Source organism: Octopus sinensis, linkage group LG5 (genome assembly GCF_006345805.1).
Source record: "Octopus sinensis linkage group LG5, ASM634580v1, whole genome shotgun sequence".
Classification (NCBI taxonomy): Eukaryota; Metazoa; Mollusca; class Cephalopoda; order Octopoda; family Octopodidae; genus Octopus; species Octopus sinensis.
This window is the reverse complement of record NC_043001.1, coordinates 87,652,416-87,675,606: the sequence shown is the minus strand read 5'-3', so window position 1 is coordinate 87,675,606 and position 23,191 is coordinate 87,652,416. Positions and strand designations below refer to the sequence as shown.

General features: G+C 36.9%; 1 protein-coding gene across 3 annotated transcripts in view; it reads left to right on the top strand.

The window, feature by feature from the left end:
- The first annotated feature begins 601 nt into the window (after positions 1 to 601).
- LOC115211852 (syntaxin-7) overlaps positions 602 to 23,191 on the top strand; it is a 39,640-nt gene continuing 17,050 nt past the window's right edge. Inside the window, exons 1-4 of one of the 3 annotated variants that reach the window (XM_036502872.1) lie at positions 602 to 811; positions 7,206 to 7,342; positions 14,763 to 14,828; positions 21,074 to 21,143. In XM_036502872.1, coding sequence (XP_036358765.1) covers positions 7,252 to 7,342; positions 14,763 to 14,828; positions 21,074 to 21,143 — 227 coding nt within the window. In that variant the 5' untranslated portion in view covers positions 602 to 811; positions 7,206 to 7,251. Of the gene's footprint in view, positions 812 to 7,205; positions 7,343 to 14,762; positions 14,829 to 21,073; positions 21,144 to 23,191 lie in introns of those variants that run through there. The other 2 variants (XM_029780575.2, XM_036502873.1) reach the window with 2 other exon arrangements.

Here is a 23,191-nt window from a genome sequence, read left to right as displayed (position 1 = left end):
AACAAAGGATACTGAATTACATATAGCCATGACTAACTAGCTATTGTTGTACTCTTCAGATATATGAATGTATATATATATATATAAAGAAAAACAAAATGACTAACTGAATAGCATTTCTAATTTAGGAACAAGACTAGCAAATTTGGTGTAAGGGGGGCAGTCGATCCCACTGACCCTAATACATAACGAGCATTTTATTTCATAAAAACCCCGGAGAACTGAAAAGCGAAAATGACCTAGCGGGATTTGAACCCAGAAGGTAAAGAGCCGACAAAAATACAGCAAAGATTTTCTTTTCCGATGCTCAAACGATTATACGAGCTCGCTGCATATCATTGGATGAAAGCACAAGGCCAGCAATTTCGAAGCGAAGTAGTCGATATCATCGACCCCAGTATTTGATATTTTATTTTATCAGTTCTGGAGGGATGAAAGACGAAGTTTGCCGTCCCATATATATAATTGGGTATATTAAATGATATTTATATCTAACTGGATGGAGTACATTTTTGTTGATCATACCTATATTGGAACTGTAAACTATGCGTATGTGTGTATGTAAAATAAAAATCAGCCCGTAAAATAACAATAACAGAATCGACAGAACGGCCTTTGGTAGTTATCAGATCATGTTGGTGGTAGTGGTAACGACGGTGAAAGTATAATGAATGCGAGGGGAAGTAACTCCAACCTACTTATTTATCACCTGACTGGTGTTAGGTCTTTCAACCCAGCAGCAGTTGTTTAAATGACACAACCTCTATGACATGTAGTATCGTACTACCGAGTTACTTCACTCGCTTTTAAGGTAAACTTTTTTTTTTTTGAAAAATTACCCTCACTATATACCATTTCACATATATTTACCTCTTCCATATTTTTTCAAATGTCTTCACGTAAAGCTTTTTTTAACAAGTTTGGTTTTTGTTTTTTTTTTCTTCTGTCAATGTTTTCCAGTCTCGTGTCTTGTTGTGACATCATTGCTTTAATTTTGAGCAGCTTTTTTGTCTTTTTATTTCTTTCCTTTTTAATCTTTTATTACTTATAATTTATTTTTGATAACATATAATCACGATGTAATTGTATCTATTTTATTATTAGATACTTTTTCCCCCTGTATTAAGTAAAAACAGTTGAGTTCAGTGTTTATTATTATCCGGGTCCTATAAGATATTTTGGGGGGAGTAATAAGAATAGCATGGCTAGAGTTTCTGATTCTCTAGATTCCATAGTTCATTTTTAACCTATATTAGTTGAGAAACTGTTTTCTTCCATACACAAGAAGCCAAAGTTACATTATGTCACTCGTATAAATGAGTAGATAGATAAAATTCTTCGTGTATTTAAAATGTACTTAACCTTATGTGATTCTTATACACACACACACCTTGCACACATGTGAATAACAAGTATATGTTTGTGGTTGTTTTTACTTCGTAGTTAGGGGTCTTGTATGAGAAAGAAAAAAGTATTGAATTCCTGATACCGCCGTACGTTACTGGTACTTGTTTTATCGACGTGGAAGTTGTAATTTATGAAAACCTACGCTCAGCTACAGTTGAACTCAGAACCGCGATGTTGTGAATTTATTATGGTTAAAGGAAGTGGTTCATCTATCTCTGCAGTCCAGTTTTTGGGAGTGTATTTCAATTACTTTTAATTATTTACCACTAAGGCACAATGCCAGACATTTTATAAGGTTGTGGGTGGGATCGTAGCTGCCACCTACCTTATTACATAACTGAAACTTTATTTTATCGAGCCCACACGAAGAGGAAAAGTCAGCCAAAGAGGAATTTGAATTAAATCATGAAGTACCCTCAACTATAGGCAAAGTCTACCACTTTTACGTATTGTCTGTCTGTCATTCATGTCCTTTTATTGTTTTAAATTTATCGAAATGGTTTTAATTACATTGCTAATGCTATCGGCAAAAGCATCAACGTCACAACATACGCATATGTGCAGGGGTCTTTTATAATTCCAAAATATTGTATATATTCAGGACAAGTGGGGAACGTCAGAAAATGAGGGGTGGGGTTAATTATTATAATCGTATATAAGAAATTGAGCATATTTCTTAGCTTTTTGTTTTAGATGGAGTGTTCCCTTCTTAGCATGGTTGGTGACAACATAACCATTTAACCGACAATAATAAACGTGTGTTTGAGTGCGAGTTTTTTGTTTGTTTTTTGGGGCGGTGGGGTCAAAAACTTGAAAGGTTGGATGTTATCATGTACTTTAACAGCCAATTGTTAAACACCCGACATAATTCATTTTTCACTAACAAATAAAAGTGAGCTTCATAATACAGTGGTTTTTCTGGAGGATTTTTTGTAATAAGATTTTATACATCCAAATACAGGTTAGACTCGTAAAGCCATCAATTCATAATGATCATGAGTTCAATTTACAACTGCCTCGCACTTCGGCGGGAGCTGTAGATTGAACCCTCTGAGATTAACACCCAGGTAGATGTTTTACATACGTTAAAAAGATAAAAAAAAACCCTTCGTTACTGAGAAATGCGTAAACCGTCCAATATTCCCGTGTCCCATTAATGAAAATTCCAATTAGATAAGTTTACTATGAGATTGCAAAAATGGTCTCTTGGCGATTTTAATATTTCTTCATCTGTTAGTCAACTGTACTTATTGTTTAGCCCCACGTCAACAATAATAGACCAAACTTATCGAAGGCATTGTAACTAAGACCATCCCGCATTTTAGAGAATATATTGGCCAACATGATCCAATGTGTCCTTCCTTTAGGACTGTAGACTGTGATTTGGGGGAGATTTGGCTGCTATTTTAGCAGGGTATCACTTCATTAGTTCAGATACTGTTCTAATCTGGCCCATTTTCTTAGATTTGAATACTTATTGGATCAATGCTCATCATTCACCAACAGAAAGGTGTTACAGTAACAATATCTTATAGGAATGGTGTAGTCCTAATGCAATCCATACACACAATACCATTATAAATACTGGGTGAGGAATGGACATATTTCAATTCCCTTTGTGTAAGCAGTTTCCAAACCTTGCTACCTTAATCATGGAAAACTCTTGGAGAATTTCAAGAATTTTGTTGACATATTTTTAGATTAAATTCTTAAGAGAGAAAGAATTGGCAATGGAATTTATTTTAACTTGGGACCTAGTCTATTGTTGGTTGTGTGTATACAGTGCATGGTTGGTTTAATGTGTGTTTGGGTGTATGCAATTATATATATCATCATAACTACAATTACTTAACGTCCACCTTCCATGCTGGCATGGGTTGGACAGTTTGACAGGAGCTGACGAGGCAGAAGCCTGCACCAGACTTCTGCAACTGTTTTGGCAGGATTTTTACATCTGGATACGCTTCCTAACACCAACCACTCAGCACTTTACAGTATAGATTGGGTCACCAAGTACTTGCAAAAAAATCTCTTTTGAGAGGGGAGGGGGGGCCATTGGAGGTGATGATCTTGGACTGTTTGACAGGAGCTGACAAGGCAGAAGCCTGCACCAGACTTCTGCAACTGTTTTGGCAGGATTTTTACATCTGGATACCCTTCCTAACACCAACCACTCAGCACTTTACAGTATGGATTGGGTCACCAAGTACTTGTAAAAAAATCTCTTTTGAGAGGGGAGGGGGGCATTGGAGGTGATGATCTTGTGTCAGATGATGAAAGGTTATAATTAGACAGAAACAGGCCTCTTACTGTAGAGGAGGTACAAGGTTACCCAGCCGGGGAGAGGGAGATCAGGAATGAGGACAGAAACAGGTGCACTGCCGCAAAGGAAATACATGGTTATCCAACCTAACAGAAGTGCAGGAGAAGGAGAGTTTAGGAAACAGCAGGATAGAGATGGTGCCAAAGTGCCATGCATACTCACAAAGGACTGGGATTAGAATATAAATGGGATGGCTGAGTAAAGGAAGAGAGAGATATAGATGGTGGTAAGTGCTAGGACATAACCTTTGAGATTCAAACATCAATATATCTGGTAGGATATTGCAAGGAAACATAATTAGAGAGTATGGATCACTAGCTTAGCTAGTGTGTGTGTCACTTGAGGCTGCCCTTCAGTTTTCCCCACCAGGCCCTACATAAAGCACACATTGCCTTCAACAACCCAAAAGTGCTGCCAGGGTGGATCGTCCCATCCCACTCCAGCTACACTAGTGGTGCAGATATGCACATGCACAGTTATGTGTACAGAGTTGTACACATGTGTGGATACTTGTATAAACAGGATTGTATGTATATTTGTCCATTATTTTTAAAGTTTGTAAAATATTTGGAATTACATTTTCAAATGTTTTTACAACTTAAAAGATAAACACTGCTATCTATTACTCCAAATTTAATTATGTTTTAAAATAACTGTTGGGAACTATCCAAATGACACCATAGATTGGTACATTTATATTCATTGTATTTGTTATAAAGTTTTTTATATCCAGGAAGCATTTCAGTTAATTGTGCATTTATGTGTGAAAGCCCTTATCAGTTGTATACAACAGTCTTACTACTTGAAATAGAGAAGTGTACTATTTCATAGTACATTTTAACAGCTGGGTGAATGGAGCTGCTAAGAGTTGGACATTGCTATCCTTGACATACTGCTGTACTGGTGTTGGGGTAAACATTAATGCCCTTTCAGTTTCTCGACCAGAAACTTATAAAACTGTCAATAATGAGATGTATACTGTGGTAGAGCCAAACTTATGCTCCTGGCAAGTTGAGTTTAGGGCTTTGTGGCATAGTTTTGTTTTCAAATTTTATTGGGACTCATTTTATTTTACATTTTTCCAGGGATAACTAAAATATAGTGCCAATCAAGTACTGGTATCTATGATATCAACTAAACCCATCCCTCAATTTTAAGGTCTTGTGCCTTTGTTAAAATTCATTACAGTGATGAGGGATGCAAGAACCAGATGAAATGTCTTGATTTCAGTTTCATCCCCTGTTCATAGTCTGCCAAAGCCTTCTGTTCTTTCCATTGCCATGGGATTGGTACCCATAATACAACACAATGAAATCAATTATTCTTTCCTTGTAAATTTGTGGCAACGTGCCAAACTATGAAACTGTTACTAGATGGGTCAATGAAGTGACATAAACAATTGAGTGCTGGATTGAAATCTTGCATTAATTAGCTACATGCCTTTATATTTTAAGCTTAAATTTTGCCATGGTTGACTTTGCTTTTCATTCCTCTGGGTCAGTAAATTTAACTATCAATAATATATGGAGGACTAATTCATTTGATTATAATGCCTTGGATTGATACTATTTTTATCAACCCTGCCTTCTGAGCCTAAACTTTCATATACTTGGTATGCAACCCTTACTAGTCTCACTAGTTATCATCATCAAACACTTTGTGAGGAACAAAACCAAATGTGAAACAATGGATATCTACTCTTCTACTCTTTTGTTTCAGTCATTTGACTGTGGCCATGCTGGAGCACTGCCTTTAGTCAAACAAATTGACCCCAGGACTTATTCTTTGTAAGCCTAGTACTTATTCTATAAAAATTTCTGGCTTTGATATTGTAATATTTATTATTGCATTTATGTGCTATATATGATGTATAGGTTCAAGCATAGCTGTGTGGTTGAGAAATTTGCTTCCCAACCACATAGTTTTGGGTTTAGTCTTATTGTGTGTAACCTTGGGCAAGTGTCTTCTGTTATATCCTTGGGTCAAGCAATTGCCTTATGAGTGGATTTGGTAGACTGAAACTGTAAAAAGCCTTATGTGTGTGTATGTTTGTGTTTTCATGTCTTAACATCACATAGTAGTAGTAAATGAGTGTGACTCTCATACCAGCAATGTTATTTTGTTTCTAATGTTCTGTGCAAATATGTCTGATCATGGGGAAATACTACCTTGCTAGGAAACGAGAAGGGCACTTGACTATAGAACATTTATCTCAATCTCCATTTGACCCATGCAAGCATGGAAAAGATGGCATTAAAATGATGTAAAATGAATTACATTCAATATTATTATAACCATAAACAAGTTAACAGATTTTGGGAGAGAACAGTTGAATCTATCTCCTATGTCACTACATTAGTATATTGTATATAATTTGGCAAGCAATAGTGATGTGTAATATCGTTATTACTAGAAGTAAGCTTACGATAAATCCTGACACATTTTAATTATCATTTGAAACCAGTTTACTTCATATGCACCAGTAAATCTTTTGAGAAGAGCAAGGGTGCATCCTATTTTCATTTTAATTTCTAACAAATAGCTTTACTGCTAAATAAAATATTATCATTTTGGTATGATCCCATTGTTTTCAATGTTTCTATCCTTGTAGTCATGTGACCCTTGCAAGTATGGAAAAGTGGAAGTTAAAATGATAATACAAACACACACTTGTATGTTATATACATTACAGTTACTTATAGATGTATATATATATATATATATATATCACGTGACCGACCAGACCATCAGATGTTGTTACACATCGCTGGTCACAATGCGTTCGCATTGTTTTAGCCTTCGAATGACGCCATCCTGCTGGCTAAGCGAGCACGCCAACAGAAGAAAGAGTGGTGAAAGACTACAGCAGGGATCACCACCCCCTGCCAGAGCCTCGTGGATCTTTAAGGTGTTTTCGCTCAATAAACACTCACAACGCCCGATCTGGGAATCAAAACCGTGATCCTGTGACCGCGAGTCCGCTGCCCTAACCACTAGGCCATTGCGCCTCCACATATATATATATATATATATATATATATATATACACACACACACACACACACACCCATATGTTCTTAAAATTTAAATCTACATCTTTGTCTGTATATCTACCTTCTCTATAATGTTGCTACTTGATTTGAAAGCTTTTATATTAATGGAAAGCCTCTATAATTGGCTGATGAGCACTCAGCATCTTAAATCTGTTGTAATACTTACAACTTTTAATAAAATGATGTAGTGTGAAACAATTGTACCAAATTACCGGTGTCATTCTTGTTGCTTATTTTGATTATAATCACCCAGTAAATTTTTATGGATAACACCATACAAAATTCTGGTGCATCTAAATTAAGTACCATATTCATTCGAATCTAAATTTTTGCTGAACTTATATATATATATATATATATATATATATATAATGTGTGTGTGTTTATCAATAACTAATATACATGTTCATTTCTTTTTCTAGTGTTTTGCTAACCAAGTAATCAAAGACACCCTAACACAGCTTAACCATGTCGAAGGCTGGTAAATATGGCTCTACTGTTCGTGAATACAGAGATGATCCAGATTATGGTGACACTCGTAACACTGACCCTGAAAACAGTAAGTTAATGGTTTTTAGCAGATATTTTTTACTGAAACCTCGTCTAAAGTGATTTTTACTAAGAATATTCTTTCATACTTATATCCCCACAATTTAATACTGTTGTCATCTAAACTGCACATACATGAATTATATAGAGAAGCATGCATAATGTTCTTATAACCGATCAGTTTACTGTGGTAATACTGAAAATTAAGTGCTGTAGTTTATGGAAGATTATCACAAAATCCAACTCTACAGACTTGAGTCATGATGTTATGTACACCTCATCCTAACCTATTTACACTTTAACATGAAAATAATATTACACAAAATAATTCAGACGATTGACAGGCTAAGATTCATTAGATCACTTGTGACACATACAGTCAAAATAGTAAAAATCTCGCATTGCCTGTTTAAGTTTTTGGGGGGTTTTTTTCTGTTAATCAGGAGTGAGGGCAGTGCCTATGACCTGTTACAGGGCCTTCAAAACAGTAGGAGAGAGGGAGGAGGGTAGCCTCAAACTGGAAACCTGACCTAATTGCATGCAACAAAGTGGACTCTGGTAAAGGCACCCAAGGTGTCCGGTAGTAGTGTTAAACTGGCCTGCAGGGTAAATCTACCACCCAAGTATACAATGGTGAGATTTAAACTCAGAACACAAAGAGCCAAGACATCTGGTCCAACATTCTTACAGTTCTACCAATCTGCTACCTTGGATTGGTACAATTTTTATCAACCCTGCCTTCTGAGCCTAAACTTACATATACTTGGTATGCAACCTTTACTAGTCTCACTAGTTATCATCATCAAACACTTTGTGAGGAACAAAACCAAATATGAAACAATGGATATCTACCCTTTTACTCTTTTGTTTCAGTCATTTGACTGTGGCCATACTGGAGCACCGCCTTTAGTCGAACAAATTGACCCCAGGACTTATTCTTTGTAAGCCTAGTACTTATTCTATCGGTCTCTTTTGCTGAACCGCTAAGTTACGGCAACGTAAACACACCAGCATCGGTTGTCAAGCAATGTTGGGGGGAACAAACATATGCATACACATATATATATAATGGGCTTCTTTCAGTTCCTGTCTACCAAATCCACTCACAAGGCTTTGGTCGACCAGAGGCTATTGTAGAAGACACTTGCCCAAGGTGCCACACAGTGGGACTGAACCTGGAACCATGTGGTTGGTAAACAAGCTACTTACCAGACAGCCACTCCTACACCTACGATATGTGAATATTTTCCAAACATTCTGCTTGTATATTTACTGAAGATGTCTAAAACTCTTCATATATGAGCTGCTAAATATAATTAATATCACAGACAATGTAACCAGAAAATTCCCATTCTATCTGTGAAGAAGAAACATTAAGATGTTGATTATCATGAAAATGGTAATACAGTCTTGAGGCTTTCAGTGTCTTGGCCATTGACATTGTGTAGTGCCTGTAGTGAGATATGAGTTGTGGTCAACTTGATACTGACCTGATACCCAACTCTGTGCTGCCGACATGGCTAGTTTTCTCTCTCATTCAATGTCTCTGAGCAAATATCATGTGAGTCAGTTTATAGATGAGGGAAGTCTGTATCCACAGAATGTTGCACATGCATGAAGAATGCATGAACAAAAGCTATCATTCAGTGATAGCTTTTGTTCAACCCACACAAAAAAAAACAAAGTATTAATGTTTCCGCACAAAAGATTGGTAACAGATTCTGGTATTTGTTCATTCACTGAAAACTGGCATTTATTGTTCTGGCAGTTTTGGGGTAATTTCTGCTCATGGGTGGGCAGGTTTAATAATTTCCTGAAATTGAAATGTTTTATTATTTTTATCATTGCTATCCTAGAGATTAAACCTTATCTTATCCTGATGATGATATTTTGATTTCAAATTTTTAACATGTCTTAACCTGCCCCACTTTTAGTTTTTATATAATATCTATATTTATAAAATACACAGATTCCCAACCACATGATTCTGGGTTCTGTCCCATTGCATGGCACCTTGGGCAAGTGTCTTCTACTATAGCCTTAGGTCAACCAAACCCTTGTGAGTGAATTTGGTAGACAAACTGAAAGAGGCCTGTCATATATATATATATATATATATATATATATATACACATATATATATATGTATATATCTGTGTGTGTCTTTGTTCCCCCACCACCACTTGACAACTAGTGTTGCGTTTACATCCCCGTAACTTGGCGGTTCAGCAAAAGACACCAATAGAATAAGTACTTGATTTTTTTAAAATGTCTTAGGGTTAATTTGTTCGACTAAAACCCTTCAAGGCTGTGTCCCAGTATGGCTGCAGTCATGATTGAAACCAGTAAAAGATAAGATTTACATACTCAGCCATAAACACATACACACACACATGTCATTTATATCATTATGTTATATATTTATATTATATTTTATATTTTTATACATGTTATGTATAATCATATAGCATATGAATTGAGCAATTCTATATTAGAAAGTTTTTGTTTTTTTTTTTTTGTCTTTCTCTGGTTATTTAAATATAAATCAATATCCAAAATATATTGTAAAAATCATTGGATTTACATATTCTGAGAATTTTAACCCTAAAACTATTTTGAGAGAAACCTACAAATACTTTTGTGCCATCATTTTACATCTGCTTTCCCTGCTGGCATGGATAGAGTCATCACACTCCAAGTCTGTCTTTATCCAGAGTTACTGCCCTGCTATTAAGATCAGATGATCACATTTCATCGTCATCATCATCGTTTAACGTCTATTTTCCATGCTAGCATGGGTTGGACGGTTTGACCAGGGTCTGGGAAGCCAGGAAGCTGCACCAGGCTCCAGTCTGATCTGGCAGTGTTTCTACAGCTGGATGCCCTTCCTAACGCCAACCACTCCATGAGTGTAGTGGGTGCTTTTTACATGCTAGGGGAGGCTGGCAACAGCCACGATCGGTTGGTGCTTTTTACGTGCCACTGGCATGGAAACCAGTCAAGGCGGCGCTGGCATCAGTCATATTTGGATGGTGCTTTTTACGTGCCACCAACATGGGTATCACAACTACAATTTCCATTTGATTTTTATTTTGATGTTGATGTACTTGACTCAATAGGTCTCCTCAAGCACAGCAGGTCACTGTGGCTAAATATCATTCTTCCTGCAGAATGTATTTTAGTGCCACATAAAAGCACCTGTGCAGTGCCATGTAAACATGCCTGTGCAGCACCACATAAATGCGCCCAGCACACTTTGCAAAGTGGTTGTCATTAGAAAGGGCATCCAGCCATAGAAACCATGCCAAAACAGACAGGGAGCCTGATGCAGCTCCAGCAGCTTGCCAGCTTTGGTCACACCATCCAACCCATGCCAGCTTGGACAACAGACGTTAAATGATGAGGACGATGATATGATAGCAGCACTAGAAAGGTTGCTTTGTCTCCTGCAAAAGTATTCCACTCTTCTCTATATTATTTCTATTGTCTCATAGTAAACATGACCAAAAGGGTGAATAGGAGAGAGTGATGACCAATAAGGTGAAAGACAAGAGGTGTGAATGTGATGGGAGAAATGGTGCTAGGAGCAAGATGGAGATGATGGTAATAGAGGTTGTAATGGAAGAGAGGTGGTGAATATTAAATGTTGGTTGTTGGTTAATGGGTTGACTAGGGCATGGCTGTGTGGTAAGAAGTTTACTTACCAACCACATAGTTCTGGGTTCAGTCCCACTTGAACAAGTGTGTTCTATAGCTTCAGGCCAACCAATGCCTTGTGAATGGATTTAGTTGATGGAAACTGAAAGAAGCCTGTCATGTATGTGTGTTTTTGTATATATGCTTGTTCCCCACCAACAACTGGTGTTCATGTGTTTGTCTCTGTAACTTAGCAGATCAGCAAAAAGGACTGATAGAATAAGTATCAGGCTTTACAAAAAAAATAAGTACTGGGGTCAATTCATTCAACTAAAATTCAAGGCAGTGCCCCAGCATGGCCACATGACTGAAACAAAACATATAACTATAAAAATGTTAACTCATTCAGTAGAGATTAATAAAGTGAGTACAAGAGTAAGTAGTGGAGTCAAAATGCTCAGCAACTGTGTTCCCTGTGAAAACCAATGAGTGAAACCAGTCAGAAAATATTGAGATTAGGTCAACGTTGGTGGTGACTCTATTAACTTCAGACTTGTTTCTTGGTGAAAAAAAATCATTCATATAGCTTAATAATTCAGTATAGTGTAGGTACAAGGCTTGAAATTTAGGGAAGAGTTTAGTCAAGACATAACCCCCACCCCCATATTTGATTTGTACGTTATTTTATCAACCCCAAAAGCATGAAAGGCAAATTTACCTCAGTGAGATTTGAACTCAGAATGTAAAGAGCTATAACTAAATACTGCAAGGCATTTTATCTGTTTTAATGATTCTGTCAATCCACTGCCCTGTAGATATATAGCTAATAATGGTGATGGTGTATAGTGGTTCGTGATAGAGATGATGATTTCACTTAATTATTGACATCTATAACTGCAAACCTTAAAAAATTGTCATCTAATACAATAATGAGCATAGTGTTTTTATATATGTGTGTGTGTGTGTGTGTGTGTATTTGTCCAGAATCTGACTGGACATGGAGGTGGAGAGCAAATAGTAGTTCAGTGAAGGAGAAGTAGTGAGAGTAATAGCTCTGACTGAGAGGGAGTGAGAAAGGAAGGGGTGATAGATGAATAAGGAAGGAAGGGGTGAAAAAATAAATCAGCTTTTCAATTCTGAGTATATGTATGTGTACAAGGGAAGTATGTGAATGTTTGTGTGATTATTATGTACCTTATTTATATATAAGACTAGCAGTATCGCCCGGCGTTGCTCAGGTTTGTAGGGGAAATAACTATAAAGCATTTTTAGAGTTATAGCCAAAAAATGGAACAAAATGATGGTAAATTTTTTTTTTAGTTAAAAAAGGTGGAGCTGCGTCCCCTAGACCGTTTGCGGTTTGTGTTTCTGATTCTCGACCCCATGTCGAATTTATCGATTTTTTTCAGAACTGGGGGAACTTTTCAAAATTTTCGCTGCGTTAGTTTTGAATTATGACATTGGCCTATGTGTGTGTCAAGTTTCATCAGAATCGGTTGAAAGCCGTGGTTAGGGTGAGGGTACAAGCAAACAGACACACAGAAAATGCACACACAAACTGCCGTTTATATAGAGAGAGATACTACAATTAGCCATCATTATTGATGGCACATGGTCAGCTAGTTACATTATAAGACGTTTTATTTGAACTTAGTCAGAGGCATGGCTGGGAAGTTAAGAGGCTTGCTTTGCAACCATGTTGTTTCAGGTTAGTCCTCACTATACAGTATTTTGGCTAAGTGTTTTCTGCTATAGCTCTTGACTATAAATGTATTTGTAAATGAATTTGGCAGATAGAAACTGTGTGGAAGCCTATCATGTGTGTCTATGTTAGTCTCCTTCCCTTCTGTTTGACAACCAGTGTTTATGTCCCATGACTTAGCAATTCAGCAAAAGAGAACAATAGAATAATTACCAGACATACAAAATGCATACAGGGATGTCAATTTCTTTGACTAAAACCCTTCCAGGAGGTACCCCAGCATGGCCACAATCCAATGTCTGAAACAAGTAAAAGATAAGCTGGGGGAATTGTTAGAACATCGGGCAAAAATCCTTTGTAGTATTTATTCCAACTCTTTACATTCTAGGTTCAAATCCTACCCAGGTCAACTTGACCTTTCGTCCCTCTGCTATTGATAAAATAAGGTGCTCTTAGTGAGTATTGGGACTGATGGTATCAACTACTTCTCTTCCAAGTTACTAGCCTTGTGTTTAAATCAGAAATCCTAATATATTTTATTATTTTGCCATAAAGTAAACTATTTTTAATACAGATTAGCTAAATGCCATATCAGTCAAGTACTGAGATTAATCTAATCAATTATATCCTCCTCATCCCCACAAAATGTATATCTGTAGCTAAGTTAAAAGTGATTAATGAGCAAGCATAGGTGTAGGAGTGGCTGTCTGGTAAGTAGCTTGCTTATGAACCACATGGTTCCAGGTTCAGTCCCACTGCGTGGCACCATGGGCAAGTGTCTTCTACTATAGCTTCGGGTTGACCAAAGCCTTGTGAGTGGATTTGGTAGGCAGAAACTGAAAGAAGCCTGTTGTATGTATGGATGTATGTGTGTGTGTATATGTTTGTGTGTCTGTGTTTGTCCCCCCCAACATCGCCTGACAACCGATGCTGGTGTGTTTACGTCCCCATAACTTAGCGGTTCAGCAAAAGAGACCAATAGAATAAGTACTAGGCTTACAAACAACAAGTCCTGGGGTCGATTTGCTTGACTGAAGGCGGTGCTCCAGCATGGCCACAGTCAAATGACTGAAACAAGTAAAAGAGTAAGCAAAATCATTATAGCATCAGAAAAGTTGCTTTCCAGTATTTTTTTCTGGCTCTTTACATTCTGATTTCAAACTTTGTTGAGGTCAACCTTACCTTTCATACTTTCAAGATTGATAAAACAAAGTACCAATCAAGTAGAGGGATTCCCTCAATTTACTGGTCTTATGCCAAAATTAGAAAAAAACTATTATTATTAAGGCAATAGGTTGCAGAATTGTAAGAACATGTCTTATACCTATAGTAGAAAGTATTAAAGCAGCAAGCTGGCCGAATCATTTTAGCAATGCCAGACAAAATGCTTAGTGGCATTTCATCTGTCTTAAAGATGTTCTGAGTTCAAATTCCACCGAGGTCGATTTTTACTTTTCATCTTTTCGAAGTCAATAAAATAAGTACCACTTGAGTACTGTGGTTGATGTAATCAACCAACACCCTCCCCAAAATTTTCAGGTCTTGTTCCTATAGTAGAAAGGATTATTATTACTATAAAGGTAGTAAGCTGGCAGGGTCATTAGCATGCTGGGCAAAATGCTTGGCCATGTTTCTTCCAGTTTCACTTTCTGAGTTCAAATTCTGCTGTAGTCAATCTTTGCCTGTCATCCTTTCAGGGTCAATGACTAGCCCTCTCCCCTACAAGTTTCAAGCTTTGTGCCTATAGTAAAAAGGATTATTTTAATTTATTAAGGAGGTGAAATAGCTTAATCAAAAGCTAAACAAAATTGCCTTGCAATATATAAGTATGTTTGTGTTTTGAGTTCAAATTCTGCCACTGTATCTTTAAAACACATTTTTCTGTGTGGGTAAGGAGAGTCAAAGTACCAACCATGGGTAGGACTGTTTTCAGCAAATATATCCTCCTAAATTTGTGACTGTCAAACTTAAAGACAAGATACTGCTGGTATTTTAATATTGTCCTTGTGGCAAAATAAATTAATCGTATTGTTATTGTTTCTGATATGAGCTGATTAATCTTGACATGTATTTAATTTTCTATTTTCTACAGGTAACCTGTATGTAGACGAAATATTAAAACAAATTGGAAACAATGTTTTTAAAATAAACAATGGAGGTAAGACCAGTTTATCTGCAATCTACTGATTCATGTATGTGTGCAGTCATACGTATATGTGTGTACATATATATGCTTTTGTGTGTGTGTGTCTGCATGCATATATGCATGTTTGAATGTGTATGCACACATACACACACAGGCATGGTTGTGTGGTTAAGTTTGTTTTCCAACTGTGATTCCAGGTTCAATCTCACTGCATGACACCACTGGCAAATGTCTTTATCTATAACACTGGACCAACCAAATCATTGTGAGCGGACTTGGCAGACAGAAACTGAAAGCAGGCCATTGTGTGTGTATGCATGCGTATTAGTGTCTCCTTGTTTTGATGTCTTGACATTGCCCAATAGCTGTAAATGAGTCACTATCGTACACTTAATGTTAGTCAATTCTGATTTTCTGTGAAACAGTCAACCCATGAGGAAATTTTATCTTGCTTGGAAACAAATGAGGGTTGATGGCAGGGAGAACTTACATAAATCTCAGCCATACACACACAAACGGAAGCAGCATCTCCAGCAAAGAAAAAAGCTTACCCAAGCTTATTAGAATAAATAGAATAAAAATGACATCAGAATTTACAATGAACTTGAAGAAAGGCATGAAATAAAAAAACACCAACAGTTTTCTCTCCAAGGTGCATTGGGTGGGGGGGTAACTATTGAACGTTGTTAGAAAATCAAAACATAGATTAGTTCATTGAGTAGATTATACATGGGTAATTAAAGCAAAACACTCAAGCTACAGAAGGAATAAATCATGACAAAAGACTGAAATGAATGAGACAATTTTATAACTTCACAACTTGAAGGTTACTTCCATGTAATCCACAATTAAAAAAAAAAATCCCCACTAAGTACTTTCTTCACAAAAGACAGAAATCCTAGGCTGACAGCAAATGTAGGTTATGTAACACTAAAACCAAAGATATTAATCATGTTGCGTTGTTGCTAGCCATGAAAGAATCTTTAGATATTGCCTTCTCATGAGTCATTAAGTAGTTAACTATAATTTAGAATAAACTGAAGATAAAAAGGCAAAATAAAAAAATTAATGGTTAATATATGGGGTAGGGAGCCAGTGAATCTTAAGAATATTGGTGGAATCTAAAAATAAAAACATCAACCAAATTAAAATAGGTGTCCTAATTTGGAGACTACAAAATGAAAATATGCTCTGTTGTGGAAGTCAATTGACAAATGTGAAAGAAAGAAAAAATGCCAGAGAAAGAAGATAATTGTTGAAGAGGAATTTGAAGATCCAGTATCTCAAATACAATTTTTGTATTATACCCAACAGCTTATGTACCAACCTGCTTGTAATGAAGTTTTGAACTTGGGTTTTTTTTGGGGGAAAATGCAGTTCCATAATTCATAAGCTACAGATGATCACAATATTTTGAACAGTAAATGTATGCAAGATCTTTAAATTTAAAAGCTGAATTGTTTCATGAAGGAAGAAAACAGGATCATTTTCTTTACAACCAGGCTACCAAGCAGGAGGCTGGCCAAAATAAACTTTAAAATTCCTATCAGGAAGAGAAAATAACACATACATGCACACAGTTAATCATCATTTAGTGTCCATTTTCCATTCTGGCATGGGTTAGACGGTTTGACTAGGACTGGTAAACCAGAGTGCTGCAACAGGTTTGTCTATTTCGGTTTGGTTGCTATGGCTGGATGCCCTTCCTAACATCAACCACTCCATAGAGTGTACTAGATGCTTTTTACATGGAAAGCATTATCACACGTCAGATGAAAGTACTAGGGGAATGTTCCTGTTGAGATTTCAGTGAAATTAAAGCTTAACAGATCAGATTGTGTTTTGAAACGTTGATTATGATGAAATTGCGCACAGCAGTAGAAATCAGTTGTCAACTGATTTTAAGAAAAGTTTAAAAATTAATGGAAAAGAAAATATATAGGATGAACCAACATGAAATCTATAATTACTCTATCCAGACTATAACTTTAGGTTTATAGTTGTAGTTATTGGGTGCCTGGACTTGTGACTAAAAGCCTCAGTAACAATCTTGAGCAATTGGGCTTCACAAAACGTGGAAAGGCACAAGTTAGAAATTACAGCTACTGGCCATTAATGGAACTGTGGAAATATGAAAACATTCTAGAACTTTAGCATGTGATAAGTACAAATAAAATGATGTATACATGAGAACATGTATGAGTATGTGTGCATAAATGGGGGGGGGGGAGCAAAGATTCATAGATCAACCAGTTGATGTATAAATTCTTATGAAAGATCCTTGTTTCTGAGTTAAAAACCAGTTCTTTCTCCATTGATGAGATATAAAACAAAAGGCATTCATTCATTAGTTGAAATCAGCCTTATTTGGTCAAATGTTTGACCTGACTAATCTGTGCCAAGTAAAACAATTAATGGTTTAGAAGACTTTTCTGTTTTTACACTATTTATCAATGCTAATCTGCTGTCATTTACTCATTGGTACTAATCCCTGTCAGCTATTAAGAGGTTAACTTTTTGACATACTTCAAATGAAGAAATCTGTCACGGTCTTCATACGTAAACTTTTTTTGATGGCTGGTTTTACAGTTGCATCTTGTAAAAGTTTTTCACTTAACAGATCAGATTGCGTTTTGATAATTGAAAGAACAATATTTGATTTCATCATCATCGTTTAATGTTCACTTTTGCATGCTTGCATAGGTTAGATGAAGTTCATTGAGACAGATTTTCTGCAATTGGATGCTCTTCCTGTTGCTAACTCTCACCTGTTTTCAAACAAGGAAATATTTCCCCATAGCCAGACATATTGTTCATGGAAGAGTTGAAACAAACAACATCACTTGTATGACTGTGATGCTCATTTACAATCAGCACATCAAGACAAGGGTACACAGAAACAAACACACCCCAAAAATGGTTTCTTTCTATTTCCATATACCAGATCCACTCATAAGCCTTTGGTCAGCCTGGGAGTATAATAGAATATATATGCCCAAGGTGCTACAAAGTGGGACTGAACCCCAAGACCACATGGTTGGAAAGCTAGCTTCTTAACCCCATGGCCATGCCTGCACTTCATCCTTCCTTTCTTCCATAATTTACATCCCAACATACTCCATTTGATCTTTCATCACCTTGAGTTGAAATTAATGCTGGAATCAGTTAGACCAACCCTATATCCTCTCCTCTTCAAACAATTAGTTGTCTGTCTCAATTTATATGAATCAGTACTTTCTCTTGTGGCCATGAAAAAGTTTTGTAGGTGATATGATTTCTCAGCTGAAACAATTTCGCTTTATTTACACTTAGTATTTTCCTGACATGAATGTGATTGTATCCTTTTCTCACTCCTTTTATAAGGCTTTATTCATTTTTTGTTTTAATCATTGGTTGACATGAAACCCCTTTATTACTGACCATGTGGACATAAGTTTGGAGATTGTTATATCTTCTGAACACCTCGCTTCCAATTTGCCTCAAACTTGCTCCACTCTTTTACTCAAGGTTTTGGGGGTCAAGGTTAAAAGCAACTGCCACTCAGCTTTACTAACAATTGTTTCAACACATAAACTGTCTCATCCATGCAATTGTAGATCAGATGGATAAAACTGCTAACTATTACCTCTGGAACTTAGTTAACTCATCATCAACATTGTTTTAATGTCTACTTTCCCATGCTTGTATGAGTCGGACAACATGTTGGAGTAGAGTTAGCTATGGCTGTATGTCCTTCCTGACACTCCAACTTGTTTTTAAACGTGGTAATAATTCCCCTTCTTGTCTTGTCTTGTGGCGACATTCACCCTGGGCGGATTGAATCGGCTTCTTCTACTCATGGAAGAAGTTTCATGGGAATATGTGGATTTTACAAGCTGTCCCCAACAATCCTGCATGTGGAGGCATCCTATTTGCCACAGATTGTCTGCAGATGCAGGGACAGAACAACCGAGGAGCCGCCGGTTGCCGAAGCGGGCACTCCGAGGGTTTTCACCAGAGCCCCATCTGCCGGTTTGTGGCCCTAATACCACTTGGTATCAGACCAATCCGCCTTGGGTGACCCCACCAGGAACTGAAGTTCCCGACGGCATAGCTCTGACACTACCCATTGCCAGCGTCCCCACCACGGCGAGGAGGGGATGGACTTTGGGGACGTAACCTGAAAAATAATCCTCCAGTCTAAAACAACTGGTACCCCAGAGCTGTGTCAAGAACTGGAAACAAACAGCACTACGAATGAGCCTTTTGTTTACAAAAATCTCATGTGAAGACATGTCACAAAGCTCAAACATGTTTTCGCAGTGGACAGTAAGACCATTGTTTACAAGTTATTATATGTGAAGATGAGGGAGAAAGAAACTCACACATTAGGCTTCTTTCAGTTTCTATCTCTACCAAATTCATTCACAAGGCTTTGGTCAGCCCAAGGCTGTAGTCAAAGATACTGACCCAAGGTGCTATATAGTAGAATTGAACCCAGTAGCATGTGGTTGGGAAGCAAACTCCTTAAGCACATGGTCGTATCTGCATCTGAGAATGATATTGTGTCACATAACTATGATAGGAATGAGTTCTGAACTAATAACCATGTGATCTTCAGCATTGTACCTTAATCTCACAACCTGTTGTGCTCTAAATGAACAGCTGTAATATGTCTGCTCTGAGATGCATCAAAACAGGCAGCAGATTGGAAATTGTAATCAGCCATTTACTGACAGTCTGATTCTCTATCCACACCACCTGAATAAGGCAAATTATGACACCTCTTCCTTCCTCTGATGATCTGTGTGTCTGATGTCGTCAATGAAACTGCACTGCAAGCCTTCAAAATACTCATCAGTTAACCAGGGATACTCCTGCTTACAACAGTGAAATATGTCTGTGATTTACATTTAGTTAGAATGGAGTTTTAACCATAGCAAGAAAATCTACTGACACTTGTTTATATATATATATATATATATATATATATATAGCAAAGTCTGACTGGTGGTCCTCTTCTTATTCACTTTCTTAGGTCAGTTAAATAAATATAAATACCTATAATAGACAAATTGTCTAGTAGTAACTATACATCTTTTGCCTTATTTTCAGTGGAACATGAAAATTTTTTGGGTTTTTTTTTGTTGTTGTTTTTTTGCAGGGTCAAGTGTTGTAAATCTTTGTTTTCTATATTGCTGTATTAACTGGTGTGTGATTAAATGTGAGAATAGGAACCGGAACCTTTTCTGGCTTCTTTTACTCTTTAACCACTCATCTAGCATAAAACCACATTCTTCTCTATTCAGTCAAAGGGATCTTAGCCTTGCAAGCTGTACAACAACCTCACTAGTGCTAGTGCCAAAAAAGAAGTACCCTGCAGTGCTGTAAAGTATTTGCTAGTTTTTACAGCTAGATGCCCTTCCTAATTATGTCAAAGCATTCATTAGAGCATAATGCAGTCTTAGAACCCATTTCAATGATGATGATGTCTCTACACACTATCTCCTATTTTGATACAACAGCAGGCTCAGCAGGGACTCACCCTCTCTGCTCTATCCACATGGTTCACAAACAGTGACCTAGAATATGTTGTGTCCTTGATATATGAATTGTATACTGATTTAGACAGTTTAGCTGAGTGTAAGATCCAGTGTTCAGTTTTTAAGTATTTAACAGATCTAAATAAGCTCAGTTTTTGGTATATATTTCTTGAAATGTTATGGATGTGTAGTTGCTTTGAAAGATCATTAGAGACTGTGAAATCAAAGAATCACAAAGTTGGTGAAACTTTGTTGTGTGCTGTTCAATAATAAAGACAATATAATATTGTTGATGTTTCCTTGATGTGTATAGTGACTATATTTACCATATTTTCTGGCATACAGGTTGACTTTTTCAGACCAAAATTTAGAGCCAATAAAGGTAGGCCAACTTCTACAGCAAAATGAGTTTGGAGGACCAAAAATTCTATGTATGAAATGCAGCAGGATTTGGAAATGTAGTGACAAAGTTTGAATGGTTATACTTCATACTATGTCAATAGTATACTACATACTATGCTGGAAAATACAGTTGTGCTCTCAGACACTATATTTAACACTCTCTCTGTCACACCTACCCATCAAAATGTCCATATCAGTTGTCTTCTGTCACTCAATTTACAAGTTCTCAGAATCCTCCATCTTTTTTGACTGATAACAGACCTGTATATCAGTTATTTTTGTTGTTCTTTTAGATGTTTCCTTTAATAATAATGCTGGTAATTTCCATTTCAGCTAATAATTTGAACAAGGCTATGAAGATTATTGGCACCGAAAGAGACAGTAATGTTTTAAGAGACAGAATGTGAGTCTGTAAATTATTTATCTCATTCTTTACTCTTTTTGTCATCAGTATTAAGGTCACCATAATGATTATCTTCAAAGTTTGTATTAACTATATACATTACATGTCATTACACTGTGTGTCAACTACACACCTCATCTTTGTCAGTGTTTTAATGTTCACTTTTCCTTGCTTGCATGGGTTGGACAAAGTCTATGGATGGATACCCTTGCTGTCACCAACCCTCACCTGCTTCAAAGTAAGGTAATATTTCCCCATGGTCAGATAAGTTTTCACTGTATATTGGAAATGAATGACATTCCTTTACAAAATTACATGGTCATGATAGGGAGACACAAACATACTCACACACATAAGATAGACACACACACACACATTTACACGCAAGCTTATCTCAGTTTCCATCTACCAAATCCAAAGGCTTTGGTCATCCTGGAGCTATTGCAGAAGGCACTTACCCAAGGTACTGCACAGTGGGACTGAACTTAACACCATGTGGCTGGGAAACAAACTTTTCAACCACACACCCACTATTAAAGTATATATTAGCTGCACATATCTTATGCATCATATCACAATTTACAGTTTGTATTATCTACACAGACCTCATGATTACAGTATTTATTAAGTACACTCATTTCATTCATAATATACCATTTACAATGTGAAGTATATTTGCCACTTAAATGTGGCTAACCCTTAAGGGTGGATGCTACTGTAGCTTGTAGCTCCAGGAAGACACCTCCTCCAGTTAGCTATTGACACACTTTCTGTGCTCTATCAGTATCTGCAATGGGATGCCATCCTTCCCATCTCCAACCTGACATGATGCACACGGACCCAAGTTTCTGGGTATTGACCCGTCATCAGTGTGTGACAATCACAGGTTGTTGATGTGAAGTGATTCCCAATGCAAATATATCTTTTTTCCAGTGACGAAATGTCACTGAACTCGAAAAAGTGTAAACAAGCAATAATAAATCTCTGAGCAAGGTATAAACAGTAGCTGCACGACATCATGAAGTATATTTGCCTCTTAAATGGGGCTAACCCCTACGGGTGGATGCTACTGTAGCTTTGCAAATACTGATAAGGCATAGGCAATGTGTCAATAGCCAGCTGGAGGAGGTGTCTTCCTGGGGCTACAAGCTACAGTAGTATCCACCCTTAAGGGTTAGCCACATTTAAGTGGCAAATATACTTCATGATGTCATGCAGCTACTGTTTGTACCTCGCTCAGAGATTTATTATACCATTTACAGTTTGTCTTAATTGTACACGTTTCATGTATCATCATACCATTTAGTTTGTTTTAACTGTACACATTATACCTCATTACAATTTGTAATAGCTGCATACATTTCACTTCACCATCTCTGTGATACTTGCACACATCTCACATCAAATCACACTGTTAATATTTTCTAACTAACTACACACATCTGCACCAGATCACACCATTTACAGTTTGTATCAACTTCACATGATCTCCATCACCTTCCTGTTGTGCAGTTTGTATTACAAACGAGTGAGGAACTCAATTTAGTTAATGAGGAGTGCTGAAAAGTTCCTGGTTTTAGATAAAAGAAAATACAGAAAGATCAGTTAATTATGATTTTATTCAACATATTCCCCTCTCAGATTCACACACTTATTGCAGTGGTTCTTCAGTTTTTCTAAGTCTTGTTAAAGAACTCAGAAGGTCGGACTTCCAACCAGGCCCTTTACAATAACCCTAAAGCCAGGAACTTTTCAGCCCCCCACTTGTGTATTCTTTCTGTACAAATCTGTAACTTTCTGTCAAAGTTGGAAATTATATTTTTCTTTTGCTAATTATAATGCATATGTACATATGTGTGTGTGTTTTTGTCACCTATCATTACTTGACAACTGCTGCATTTGTCCCCTTAATTTAGCATTTCAGCAAAAGAGACTGATAGAATAAGTATCAGACTTGAAAATATCTACTGGGGTTGATTTGTTCAACAAAACTCTTTTAAGGTAGTGCCCCAGAATAGCTGCAGTTCAATTTCTAAAACAAGTAAAAG